This window comes from Ipomoea triloba, chromosome 9 (assembly GCF_003576645.1).
Source record: "Ipomoea triloba cultivar NCNSP0323 chromosome 9, ASM357664v1".
Classification (NCBI taxonomy): domain Eukaryota; kingdom Viridiplantae; phylum Streptophyta; class Magnoliopsida; order Solanales; family Convolvulaceae; genus Ipomoea; species Ipomoea triloba.
In genome coordinates this window covers 10,991,739-11,006,546 of record NC_044924.1, presented here as the reverse complement: position 1 = coordinate 11,006,546, position 14,808 = coordinate 10,991,739, and the positions used below count along the sequence as shown (strand labels likewise).

The 14,808-nt window shown below is 34.4% G+C and overlaps 1 protein-coding gene across 1 annotated transcript; it reads left to right on the top strand.

Annotated features, from left to right (window-relative positions):
* Window positions 1-10,829: 10,829 nt before the first annotated feature.
* On the top strand, window positions 10,830-13,259 carry LOC116028538 (phenylalanine ammonia-lyase). Its single transcript, XM_031270271.1, has 2 exons — window positions 10,830-11,209; window positions 11,320-13,259. Exons 1-2 carry the CDS (start codon window positions 10,830-10,832, stop codon window positions 13,067-13,069), a joined length of 2,130 nt encoding a protein of 709 aa, XP_031126131.1. The 3' UTR covers window positions 13,070-13,259.
* The last annotated feature ends 1,549 nt before the right edge of the window (window positions 13,260-14,808 follow it).

Sequence of the window (14,808 nt, the reverse complement as noted above, 5' to 3'; positions counted from 1 at the left end):
TTTCGAGCAGTTTCAGCGGGGGGATGATTTTCCTGCTCACCCATCGACATTGCCTCCTCTGTGTTACGACCTTCAGTCATCTCATCCCCACATTGTCCTTGCTTATGACCATACATGCCGCAATTAAAGCAAACGAGATGAATACCTTCGTATTCGATCGGCCATACCTCTTCATTTAGAGTGAATTTCGACAACAGTGGTTTAGTCATATCCACTTCAACACATAACCTTGCGAATTTTCCTATAGAAGTCAGGCTTGTAGTAGTATCAACTTTGATCGGACGACCTATCTCTCTTCCAATCTTCATCAAGAATTCCTCCTCAAAGTATTCAATCGGTAATGCCGGAAATCTAACCCATACCAGTAGTTTGTCTGTCTTATTGCGCCTGGGGTTGAAGTTGGGTTCCCATTCTTGAACAACTAAGTAATGATCCAGTATGATCCAAGGACCATCATATTTGGCATACTCATAGTCTCTAAGCGACTCAAATTTAGCCAAGAAGTAGTCAGAATGGAGGGCGATGAGTTCGAAGTTTGCATCTGTTTTCCACATTCGCTGGAGTCTCTGCAGCAGGTATGAATAGCTCACTCTCCTTCCGAGGACTTTTATGATTAGGGAGCGTCGCCATGGCCTTCGCAGTCTTTCTTTTTCCTCTTTGGTAACCAGAATCACTGGGTAATTCGGATCTTTCTTGGCTTCATCCATTTCGTCATCTTCAGACACTATTTCCTTCTTAGCTGAATCGCTCTGCAGTTTCTGGCCCCACGCTTGATTGGGTGTCTCAACCGGAGTCCGCCATTGGGACGAATCCGGTGATTTTAGCCCAGTTGAGAGGGGCGTTTCTTGGATGATTCCTACGGAGGGCAACAACGCAGCAGCTTCCATTGATTTCCTGTCTCTTTTCGTCTTCTTAGTGTTCCTTTCGAGTAGGTCTTGAACCTCCGGCGGCTGAGCGGTCGCCGCCGGTGAGGCCATCTCGGAGAGAGAATCCTATATAAATTTGATACTTATATTTATATTTTTATAAGTTGATTTGTTTAATTGTAACTTTTTAAAGTTTGAAGACCTAATTATTTTTCATAAAAAGTTCAATGGTATATTTGATTTATTTTATACTTTTTGTTATAATTTTATAAAAAGTATTACTCCACGTTTTTACTATTAAAAAATAATACATGTTTCACATAAAACGGTCATACACAAGTTTTTGTGTTGCCCTAATCTTATTCAATCATTATTGCATGGATCATGATCTACACGGCTATATAGACCACATTCCAAAAACACGTAAAGTACATTATTTTAACTCATAAAATACATTATTCTAACACATAAAATACATTGTCTTACCCCAGATCAATATTTATTATTCTAACACGAGTGCGAAACAATAATTTTTTTAAAAAAATCAAAACGATGTCGTTTTGGACCGTGGTCCACACAGCTGTGTGGACCTAATTTGCCAATCTTCTTATATGAATCACATTGTTTACCTACCTAAGTCTATAGGCATTGCATGTCTTAATCACTTTGGGGAAATTAAGCTTCCTCCATTAATATATAGTGCATGTACCAGTTCACACAAGGCAAGAACAAGAATGGGTAATACAGTCAGCCTATAACAAAAATGTAGTTGTTGTTTCATTGCGTAGTGATCTTTGCAAGTAACAACCACCAAGAACTAACAACCTCATCTCAGCAAATAATTACTTTACTTTTAATTTGTCCCTATTTAACGTTTGTGTTGTTTTCAAAAAAACGTTTGTGTTTGTTGGGGGGAGTTGTTGTAATAGTACTTGGTGGGAATGGTGCAGAAATAATGAAACAACCATTACTTCATTGAATTTATTATTCTTAGTTAAGCCAATCATCTCTCACGTACCTTAAATATGGTTAGGTAGTGTTGGAGTTTTTCTATATTACTTTGGAAAATTCAACTTACTTATTTCACAAAATTATATTCTTCCGTCATAGCATATATTTGTTGAGTAAAAAAACAGTTATCACTAAAATAAATAAATAACTAATCAATGTAAAAATATATATGTATCAAATCGAATTGTATTATTGTTATAAAGTTACTGGTCACGAGTATGTGTGTGACAAATATAATCTTCACCTTAGCAAACCTCTAGTATCATCTCACCAATATAATCCGCTAACAGCTAACTATTGATTGTCAACAAAGGGTCTTGTCATGTTAAATTAAAGATAAATGTTGTAATTGTCTTTTTGATGTGATCATCTAGGTTAATAGATAGTGTTGGTCATATTTACCAGCGGGTAATTCTTAATAGACACTTCATCTTCTTTAATTTTGGATAACCTCCTACTACTTGTTCATCAATAAAAAGATTTTTTTTTGTCCCCATAGACAACTCAATTGGTCACAGGGGTGAAGTTTGGGAGTAAAGATCAGAGATCGATGATCACCAGCGGTAGAGGGGGGTTCTTGTGCGCCTTTAAGGTTGGGGATTAAACCTTTTGGGAGCAAATAAAAAGATATTTTTCAATGCACAGTTTAATTGGTTAACTGATCCAAAATAATATTGAGAAATTTTACTTTGCTAGCCGTTGTACTAATGTACAAACATTTGGGGACATATAAATCTGTTGAGGCACATCCTACTATTTATGTTGTTCACCAATCTTCAAGACAAGATCAGACTTTCAAGTTTGAGGATCAAACAATTGTTTAATTTGTGGTTGTTATTATATGTGCATAAATGCCAAAGGTCTTGTGGTCAAGCGGCATGAAGTGATTCTCCCTAGTGGGAGGTCATGGGTTTGAGCCTCAGTGAGGGCAATGTTGACTTTGTTGGGCTTCAATAGATTGAGAAAGTATATGGACAGATACTACATGTAACAGGGTCAATAGTATTCAAATAAAAAATTATATGTGCATAAATAATTGTAACTAATTGGTTTGGCATAAATGTTCTGGTGTTTTGGTTTTCAAAAAAAACTGGTTTGGCATATTAATAACTTTAAAAAGATTATAATTCCATTATTATAAAATGGTAGGTACGCATTTATTTATTTATTATTTTAAAAAAAAAAAAACATTCATCATTATGTGTGTTTGTGTCAAAATCATTAAAGAAGTGAGGCTAGCAATTCGCCACAATGATCCTAGACATCATGATAGCTTGAATTAAGGGTGTGTTTGGTTGGTGGGTTTAGGCATAAAGAATGTGTATGAAAGTGATTACTAATGTTTGGTTGATAGGTTTTGAGAATGCTATTATGGGTTTGGAATACCCCGTTAATGAGAAAACTCATACCCTTATTAAATAAGGTTTCATTTCCCTTTCTCATTTCTTCCCCAACTATTAATAATCAATCTCATTACACCCAACTACCAAACATGCTAAATACGTTCACAAAAACCCATTACCCTTATCAAGTATTTGATACCCATGTCGATTCCGATTCCCATGTGCGAACCAAACACACCCTAAGTAAAAATTGGTATCTTTTATTTACAAAAATGTCTTTGTTGCCCCTCTAACTAATAAATGAGCACGATGAGTCAATGAAATAAATCAGTCTAAGCAACTCCTACAGAAAATAAACTTAGAACCTTGTGGTTGTTGGAATTTTTAATTAAAATGACTTTTTTAGTGGCTATTTTGTAGTACAAATATTTGTGGAATCCACTTTCGATTTGGGTCGGGTCAAGGTGGACCCGAGTCCTTCGTAATGAGACGAAGATATTGATATATTGTACGCTCAAAATGGATAATAAGTGAATGAGAAATTGATTCTTAAAGTGAACCTATCTGAGAGAAGTAAAATTTGTATTGCTAATTGTGTAGCAAATTCGGAGAATGCAAGAGGAATTAGCACTAAAATATGCTAATTTAAGTGCTAATTAAGCATTGTAATAGTGCCATTAAGCACTAATTAAAGTGCTTAATTAAGCACTTAATGGCGACTTTTGATTTGCCTTGGGCAAAAGCATCGTAGGTACGGCGCTTAATTTATCACCTGCAAAAGGTACTTAGCTTTGCTCAGCTTTGCACTTGCGAAAGATACTTAGAACATCTATATCAGTGAAAAATGGGTGGTTTTTGAAATAGTATTTAGCCTAGTTGAAAGAAAGAGAGGGTAGGAGAGAGAGTGAAGAGATACTTCTGTTAAAAATGTATATAAGGGTTAAAAATGTATAATGTAAAAAAGGTTATGAATTTTCCTAAAAAGATTTCACATTCCTAAAGGATTTCTATTCCTAAAATGAGGTTTTCCATTCCTTTTGAAAGAGTGTTTTTTCATCACATTTATAAATACCCAAGAAAACTCTAGGGATCATAAGGTTTATGATCTCTAAGTTTTCCAGTCTCCGGATCAGGAGGTGATTTAAGGGAGACATTCTTGATTATTCAAGTTAGAGATTACATCCTCAATGGAATCAAGTAAGCCTTTATCCTTATTTTTATTTTAATTAAAAATTCATGATCATGAACATTTTGGTTGATTGATTTGATTTACAAGCGATTCAATGTTAATTGTGCTTCTGCATTCAAGTTATAAGTGCATAAAGGATTTAATTAACATTGTTCTGATATCAAATGTTAATTAAATCCTTTATGCGCTTATAACTTGAATGCGGAAGCAATATTAACAATGAATCGCATGTAAATCAAATCAATCAACTAAACAATGTTCATGATCATGAATTTTTAATTAATTAAAATAAGAATAAGGATAAAGGCTTACTTGATTCAATTGAGGATGTAATCTCTAACTTGAATAATCAAGAATGTTTCACCTCTCTGATATGTATACCTTAATCACCTCCTAATAAGACATTGATGTCCCACTCGAAGGGCTTAATTAGAGTCATATAGCTGAGTTTAGTTTCATCTAATCTGCTTCTTCCTTTTGTTATATTACCAAACAAAAAATTCTTCAAATATATCAATGAATGGAGGAAGTTTGCTAGTGCTTGATTGAATGGATAAATATAGTGAAATTAAGGATAGGAATATAGAAAGTGGATGAAAGAAACAAATAAAAGTAAATTAGATAGAAGGAAGCTATTGAGGACTTATGTTCAAAGTGGTTAATTATATTGAAGTGGTGGGAAAAGATGCATTGCATGTGTTGACTGTTGAATATATACTTTGATTTCTGGGTCAAGTCATCACCACTTTGCAAAAAAGTTATAGTAAATGGAAAATGATGGGAAATTATCAAATGCTATTTGATGTGTGGACTCACTTTAATACACCAATAATGCATAACTATTTGTTTGGTGGAATAGATGCATGAGGTTGCTCGGAAGCACACTAGCTGAAGGTAGTTGGCTGGATCTTTTCTGTAGAGAGTATTAATTACTATTCTTTTCTTTTTATTTTATTGAAAAATATAAAATTAAAAATGTGAGTCAATTGTCTTAGTTAGTGGATTTTCTTCAGTTAAGATTTTGTCAATGGGCGTCATATTTTTTTTAGGAAAGTTCCTTAACAACCACCATGCCGTTGATACTCAGGTTGTTATGCTATAGTTCCAAATTTACCTTGCAATGTGGACTCATGTTCATGTTCACAATTTTAGTACTCTATGTTCATAATTTTGGAACTGTTAGCAGTTTTTAAACTCTATGTTCACAATTTTTTAACTATATATTCATGATTTTTGAACTCTATATTCACAATTACAGAACTCTATGTTTACAATTTCATAACTCTATAGTTACAATTTCATAACTCTATAGTTACAATTTCATAATTCTATATTCAACCGTATAACACAATTTTTGAATCTATATAACAAAATTGTGAATATAGAATTCAAATATTGTGAATATTAAGTAATGTAATTTTGAATATAAAATTCTAAAATTGTGAATATGGACCTGGGTCCATCTTGCAAGGTGGACCCGTGTCCATAGCATAATTTGCCTTGATACTCTCTATGGACCAATTGTTACCATGGTCCATCACCTTGGTCCAAAAATTATGTCTGCAAACTGCAGTTGATATATTATGTATTTGTAGTTAATCGTTTATGTGTCTGTAAATAAATTAAAGACACATAGCATATTAACTACATACGCATACAATGGTAACTGCAGACAAATAAATCGTTAACTGAAGGTATTAAATATATATTAGCTGTAGACACATATTATGTTCACAGTCATATTATGTGTATGCAGTTAACATACATATTATGTACCCGCAATTACCATTTTATGTGTCTGTAACTAACATGTTATATGCTTTCAATTTATTTACATGTATATAAATACTTAAATAGTTAACTACATCTATAAAATATCTCAACTACTCTTGACACATAATTTGAATATTATTTTGAACTAGACTCTACAATGCAAGGTAGAGTGGTAGACCCTGGTCCCATGAAATTAATTTGCCCTCCTTGGACCTCGGGGTGTCAAAATGCGACAAAATTCACTTCCCTACAGTTCCACATCAATTAAGCTTCCATCTATTCTTAATTTTTTTTAATATAATTATAACACTATATATATATATATATATATATATATATATATATATATATATATATATATACATCAATTAAGCTTCCATCTATTCTTAATTTTTTTTAATATAATTATAACACTATATATATATATATATATATATATATATATATATATATATATATGGATGAGTCCTAGGCAATTGCCCAGTTCACCCTTGCTTAGGATTGGTTCTGCACGTGTTCAGAAATGCACTAAGGTGTGATGTATTTGTAAATGTACAACACCCTGGTGAATTTTCGAAACACATGTTAGCACATTTGTGAATACATATTACATAGTGGTGTTAAACTCCACAACCAATAAAAGCTAAATTAAAAGAAAATTTTAAAAGAAAAATATAGGAACAATCCGAATAATCGTTTACGAAATTAGAATACGCGGGTATATGTCCGTGAATCTATAAAATACCTTTTCTAAAGGTGACAACGAAGATGGCATTGTTTTTAAGACACGTGATTTCCATGATTTGCATTTCATATATAATACTCTGTAATAAAAAATGATATATTCAACTCGGGACTCGTGATCTAAATCAATACAGGCATGATCGACATCGCAGTTGGATTTCAGTTTTGAATCACTGATTCACTTTTATGAAAAATATATAACAAATTGGAATCTTTTAGGAAGGGTTCGAAATTGACAATTTCGATTTGAACCGTGAATTAGAATCAAGCTTCTTTTTTTTTTTTTTTTTTGTAAATTATATTTTTTATTTTTAAAATAATTCAAATTTGACAACAATTGCTTCCATCGACGCTCGAACTCACTCCCATCATCCATGTGAGAGTGTAAATTGGGACACCAAGTGCTACTAGACCACAAGGTCTTTAGCACCTATATAGTTCTCTTACCTTCTCTTTTATTATATATTTTCAAGAGTCATTGACTTTCTCATAAATCAGAATTTGAAATCGTCCGTATGATTCTAGTTCAGTTTCTACCATGCACGGTTATGTTTGACCTAGATCGAATCGAACCATGATCATTCCTACCAATACTCGTAATTTAAAATTCTCTTTTTAATGTTTAATTTTATACTAATATATCAAATTTATATATTTTAAAAAATAAATAAATAAAACTTATTATTACTATTACACACCCAAAAAATACAAATTAAAAATGATAAGAAATAATTTAATGATTAAAAAAAGATAATTAATGAATAATAAACAAAACATGTAAAATAAGTAAAAGAGAAATTACATTTAGCAAAATTCTTAAGATGTCGACTATTATAAAGAAATTTAAAAAAGAATATCAATATTTTTAGTATATTAAGAATATTATAATTATGTTAAAACCTTGTGGTCTAGTGATACCTAATTGCATTTCCATATGAAAGGAAGTGGGTGGGTTCGAGCCTTAGTAGCGGAGGCGGGCGATATTGACTCTTTGTGTTTATTTTTTTTTTCTTTTTTTTTGGTAAAGACTCTTTGTGTTAGTAGTACTCAAAAAAAATATTATAATTCCTTTTTATTTTTAGTAGTTGTATCTTAGCTTTATCATTTGGTATTGTAGAATTTCTTATATATCTTATGGTACGCTTACATCGCATTATACTCATTGTTGGTATTATTTGAATGTCAAGTTAATCGTTTTTAGTTTTATTTTTAATTTATTATTTTAAAATAAAAGTTTAATATACTCCATATTTTATTTATTTATACATTTTATTCATTAATAGTAAATTAATTAATTTTAAAATATTAAAATTTATACTTGTTAATTAAATTGATTTTTTTAGTACTACTAACTCTCAAACCTGTAACATCCTATTTGAGAGAGGTACAATTATGCCGCTCAACCACAAAGTATTTGGCTATTAAGTTGATTTTTGTTAAATCAAATTAGACATATTAAATTGAATAGATTGCATATGTTTTTAAAGAATTAATTCTATTTTAAATCAATTATAAATAAAACAACAAAAGAGAATAAAACAAGTGTTCATATTTGATATTCATTTTTAAAAAAAAATTATATATATACTATATAGTTCGTTGTTTTAAAACTCAAATTAATTCTCAACCAATAATCTTCTGTCATTCTCAAGTTGAGGTTGGTCTTCATAGCCTACCTAAATTGAGGTAGATACATGCTATTGGCGCGTGCGTTTGGTATATACTATACATGCTATTGTTTATGGATCTTAGTTGTCCTCGTATATGAAGTAGGTATTTTCATCAATATTATAAATGTATGAGTATATGTGTTGGTGGTGTGGCCTATTTGGCACGGTAATATGGGACCATAACTTTTTTTTTTTTAGTACTATTAAATCTGCTACAATATAGTATTGAGTCAATGTCTTTATTAGTGTTCAGACATGTGATCTTTCATTTGTAAGAAACACAGTTGCCGCTTGACCATAATGACCACTACAATTGTTTGGGACCACTGCTATCATTCGGGACCACTACTAGTTTTTCATTTTCTTGAATTATGTATATATTGAACATTTTTATAATGCCGTGAATTACACGGAATATTTTGTTAAAGGTACAAAGGGTGATAAGTACCACCTCTAAAGTACAACTTTGTAAATGAAATGATTTTATAAAACACAATTTTGTAAATTTTTCCTTCTTTTTATTGCGTAACAATTCTCAAAATTTTATATTTCCAAAAATCAAATTAAGGACATAACATAACATTCTCATATAAAATGCTTAAATACATGACGTGAAATTTCAATTTTTTCTCAAAGTCCAGCTTTACCGCCGCCTCTATTTGGCTATTTAGGCTGATTCCAACAACATTTCGACGAGTAGTTTTTTTTAAAGAAAAAACAACATTCCTATCAAAAGATTAAAAAAAAAATAAAAAAGTTACAAATTCAACTCTACGGATAACGATCTATTAACATTTTTGGCTTAGGCAACCGAGTAAGTCAATTATGAGTAACTTTAGATTGCTTTACTCCATTATAGTCCTTTTTGCAAGCAAAAGTTACAAGGTGAGATTCATTCCGTGCGCACTTTCGAATAGTAATTGCGAATTTTTCTTGTCACTCAAAAAAAAAAAAAAGATGAAATAAAAGTTTGTCTTGAAAAGCCTAAAGGTGACTAAGTGAGTGAGATATGATTCTCGTACCTATAAATGAGATTTACTCATGAACTCACTGCATAAGGTCTCCAAGTATAATTTACATAGGAATGAGATTTACGAGATCATTAGGTGGCAAAAGAAAAAAAAAAGGGGGGTTATAAAACCAAACAACTAAAAATAATAAATCCAGTTTGCAAAAAAAAAAATAATAATAATAATAACAATAATAATAAATCCATGTTACATGCCTGGCAAATAATAAATACATCATACATGACGTGAAATTTCAATTTTTTCTCAAAGTCCAGCTTTACCGCTGCCTCTATTTGGCTATTTAGGCTGATTCCAACAACATTTCGACGAGTATTTTTTTTAAAAAGACAAAACAACATTCCTATCAAAAGATTAAAAAAAAAAGTTACAAATTCAACTCTTACAGATAGCGATCTATTAATAATTTTGGCTTGGGCAGTTGTTATGAGTAACTTTAAGTTGCTTTACTTCATTATAGTCTTTTTTTGCAAGCAAAAGTCACAATATAAGATTTACTCCATGTGCACTTTCGTATAGTAGTTGCGGATTTTCTAAGTCACTCAAAAAAAAGTACAAATTTGTCTTGAAAAGCCTAAAGGATGACTGAGTGAGATATGATTCTTGTACTTATAAATGAGATATACTCAATAAACCCCGTGCATGAGGTTTGTGATTTACATAGGAATGAGATGTACGAGATCATTAGGTGGCAAAAGAAAAAAAAAGGGTTTTTTTTTTTTTAATGCTATTGACCTTGTTACATGTAGTATCTGTCCATATACTTTCTCAACCTACTGAAGCCCACCTCCCACTTGGAAGAATCACTTCATGCCGCTTACCACAAAGCCTTTGGCAAAAAAAAAAGGGTTATAAACCAAACAACTAAAAATAATAAATCCATGTTACATGCCTGGCAATCTGAACCATTCAAATCTAGGGCGGTGATTAATCTTCCACCAACCCCCAATTTTGAAGAGTCTACCACGCCTACCAATATCTTTTGAGTCCTCTCTCCCTCTCCCTCTAACAGTCTAAACCCACCTACCAAAAATCCCTGTAGCTTCATTTCCCCCTATATATATCCTCTCCTCAGCTACCACTTCTCTCAGGATCCTCTTACCAGACATCCTCAACAACCATCTCACAATCTTACTAATCCAACCTCTTCTCTCCCCCCTGTTCTTCGGATCATCTCAATTTCACTCCTCTCTCTCAACTCAACAATGGAGGGCGCAATTGCAAACGGCCACACCAATGATTTCTGCATTAAGGTTGATCCGCTGAACTGGGAAATGGCGGCTGACTCATTGAAGGGCAGCCACTTGGATGAAGTGAAGCGCATGGTGGCGGAGTTCAGGAACCCCGCCGTGAAGATCGGAGGCCAGACCCTCACCGTCGCTCAGGTCGCCGCTATCGCCGCCCGTGATAATGCCGTCAAAGTGGAGCTCTCCGAGGCTGCCCGCCCCGGCGTGAAAGCCAGCAGTGACTGGGTTATGAACAGTATGAACAATGGCACCGATAGCTACGGCGTCACCACCGGCTTCGGCGCCACCTCTCACCGGAGAACCAAGAACGGCCATGCTCTTCAGCAGGAGCTCATCAGGTAATAAAAACTAAACTTCTTTATACTTTTATAATTGACCATATACTAAACTCCATTTCAAAGTAGCATTATATAAAACAAATTAATTAGAATCTTTATATGGATTGCAGGTTCTTGAATGCTGGAATTTTTGGGACTGGAACAGGGGCAAGCCACACACTACCTCACTCAGCTACAAGGGCAGCTATGCTTGTGAGGATCAACACCCTTCTTCAAGGATACTCCGGGATCAGATTTGAGATCCTGGAAGCCATTACTAAATTGCTCAACCATAATATCACTCCGTGTCTGCCTCTCCGTGGCACCATCACCGCCTCCGGTGACCTTGTGCCTTTATCCTACATCGCCGGATTGCTCACCGGCCGCCCTAATTCCAAGGCGGTTGGACCCAACGGTGAGGCCCTCACCGCGGAGGAGGCGTTCAAACTCGCCGGAGTCAACGGTGGGTTCTTCGAGTTGCAGCCTAAGGAAGGGCTTGCACTTGTGAATGGCACCGCTGTGGGTTCTGGCATGGCGTCTATGGTACTCTTTGAGGCTAATGTTCTTGCGGTGTTGTCTGAGGTTTTGTCTGCAATTTTCGCTGAGGTGATGAATGGGAAGCCTGAGTTTACCGACCATTTGACTCATAAGTTGAAGCATCATCCTGGTCAAATTGAGGCTGCTGCTATAATGGAACATATTTTGGATGGAAGCTATTACATGAAGGCTGCACAGAAGCTGCACGAAATGGATCCGTTGCAGAAACCCAAACAAGATCGTTATGCTCTGAGAACATCTCCCCAGTGGCTTGGCCCTCAGATTGAAGTCATAAGACAAGCAACCAAAATGATTGAGAGGGAAATCAACTCTGTCAACGACAACCCTTTGATCGACGTTTCTAGAAACAAGGCCTTACACGGCGGCAATTTCCAAGGTACCCCAATTGGTGTGTCCATGGACAATTCTAGATTAGCCCTTGCCTCCATCGGAAAACTCATCTTCGCGCAATTCTCTGAGCTTGTTAACGACTATTACAACAACGGATTGCCGTCCAATCTCACCGCCGGGAGGAACCCAAGTCTGGATTATGGATTCAAGGGCGCTGAAATCGCCATGGCTTCATACTGTTCCGAGCTTCAATTCTTGGCTAATCCCGTCACCAATCACGTCCAGAGCGCCGAGCAGCACAACCAAGATGTGAACTCCCTAGGTTTGATCTCTGCAAGAAAGACAGCTGAAGCTGTTGATGTGTTGAAACTCATGTCCTCCACTTATCTAGTGGCGCTCTGCCAGGCAATTGATCTGAGGCACCTGGAGGAGAATTTGAAGAACGCAGTGAAGAACACGGTCAGCCAGGTGGCCAAGAGGACTCTCACAATGGGCGTCAATGGAGAACTCCACCCATCAAGATTCTGCGAAAAAGACTTGCTCAGAGTAGTGGACCGTGAATACGTTTTCGCCTACGCCGATGATCCCTGCAGCGCAAACTACCCATTGTTTCAAAAGCTCAGGCAAGTCCTTGTAGATCACGCCCTGCAGAACGGCGAGCACGAGAAGAATGTGAGCACATCAATCTTCCAAAAGATTGCAGCTTTCGAAGACGAACTCAAGGCAGTCCTGCCCAAAGAAGTGGAGGGAGCAAGATCAGCCATTGAGAACGGAAATCCTGCAATTCCCAACAGAATTAGCGAGTGCAGGTCTTATCCTCTGTACAAGTTTGTCCGCGAAGAACTCGGGACGGAGATGCTGACCGGAGAGAAGGTCAAGTCGCCGGGAGAAGTGTGTGATAAGGTGTTCACAGCTGTGTGTGATGGAGGGATCATTGATCCATTGTTGGAGTGCCTCAAGAGCTGGGATGGGGCTCCTCTTCCTATCTGTTAAGTATGCTTTCCAATTGGTTTTCAATTTTTATTTTTTATTTTTGGGTGTTGGGAGCTATCCTCCAACATGTGCTCTCTGTGGGTAAAAGTATTGTAATGTTTGTGGGATGGCTCTCTATAACTATGTTTGTATGTTCTTTTCTTCACTGGTAAAGATAAATGACAAGTGATTGTTTACCACTTTATTTTAATTTCTATTGAGTTTGATTACATGTACTTACATTACATTACCATATGAGTGAACTAGAAACAACTCAGAATTATCAATTTGGGAAGATCTATAGCTTGCTTTAAAGCAAAGAGCCATGAAAAAAAGTCAAAAAACATGATGACATTTTAACAGTAACTTTGACTTGCATTTTTTTTTTAATACTACTAACTCTATTAGAATGCAGTATCTGTTCATAACTACTTTCTCAACCTATTGACGCACAAGAGTATATATTGCCTCCACTGAGGCTCGAACCCACCACCTCCCGTATAAAAGGAAGGATTTAACTTTGACTTGCAATTAAAATACTAGAATGTAACTAACAACACCATAAAGTGCACCCCTCATATGTGTAAGTGCAGTGAACATATACACTTTGTATCTTTGTTGCATTCTAATAGTTTCACTTTAACTTTAAGGGCCACACTTGTGTGAAACCGTCTCACGGATCCTTATTTGTGAGACGGGTCGAGTCGCGTCAAAACACCATGCAAATGTCATACTTATATGTGCAAATGTCATACTTATGTGCTCAAATATAACACTAATCAAGAATACAATTTTTGTTACTTATAAGAAAAAAAGTAATACATTTTTCATAATAAGTAATGTTGACAAGTAAAAAAGTAATACATTTTTCATAATAAGTAATGTTGACAAGTGAAAAAGTAATACATTTTTCATAATAAGTAATGTTGACAAGTGATCCTTACTTATAAGGGCAAATATAATACTTTTGAGGAAAAATGTAATACTTTTATATCGAAATATAAAAGTATTGTATTTTCCCTTAAAAGTATTACATTTACCCTTATAAGTAACAAAAATTTTATTCCTGATTAGTATTACATTTGAGCATATAAGTAGGACATTTGTTCATATAAGTGACACACTTGCATCTTGACCCGACCCGACCCGACCGTCTCATGGTGAGACGGTCTCATACAAGTTTTTGCCTAACTTTAAAGTTATTAACAAAAGTGTCATCGCATTTTTCAACACATTCACTTTGTAGCTTTGCTTAATTTCACTTTGTAGCGTTGAATGTTGCAACTTACAGTGTTACTAGTTGCACTTTATAATGAGAGTTTGTTTAAAAAATGGCATTGCGTTTTTTCTCTAATTGCTTCATATCCGTCAGATCTTTCTAATGGATAGTTTTGATTGGTTTCTAATTCTCTTTTAGAGTGGTTCTCACACGAATGTGCCTACATATATATAGGCGAGAGGCATGTGTGAGTATCCGATAGACGGATCAAGTCGGATTAATATGCAAATGTAATACTTATACTACCAAATGTAATATTAAATAAGAAATAAACTTATAAGATAAAATGAAATACTTTTGAAAACAAATGTAATAATTTTATATTTTGATGTAAAAGTATTACTTTTTTTTAAAGTATTATATTTTTCCCTTATGAGTAATGTTGCACTTATAAAAGAAAATGTTATACTTTTATGAAAAATATAAAAATATTACATTTTTCTTCAAAAGTATTATATTTTTTTTTCATATAAGTAATAAA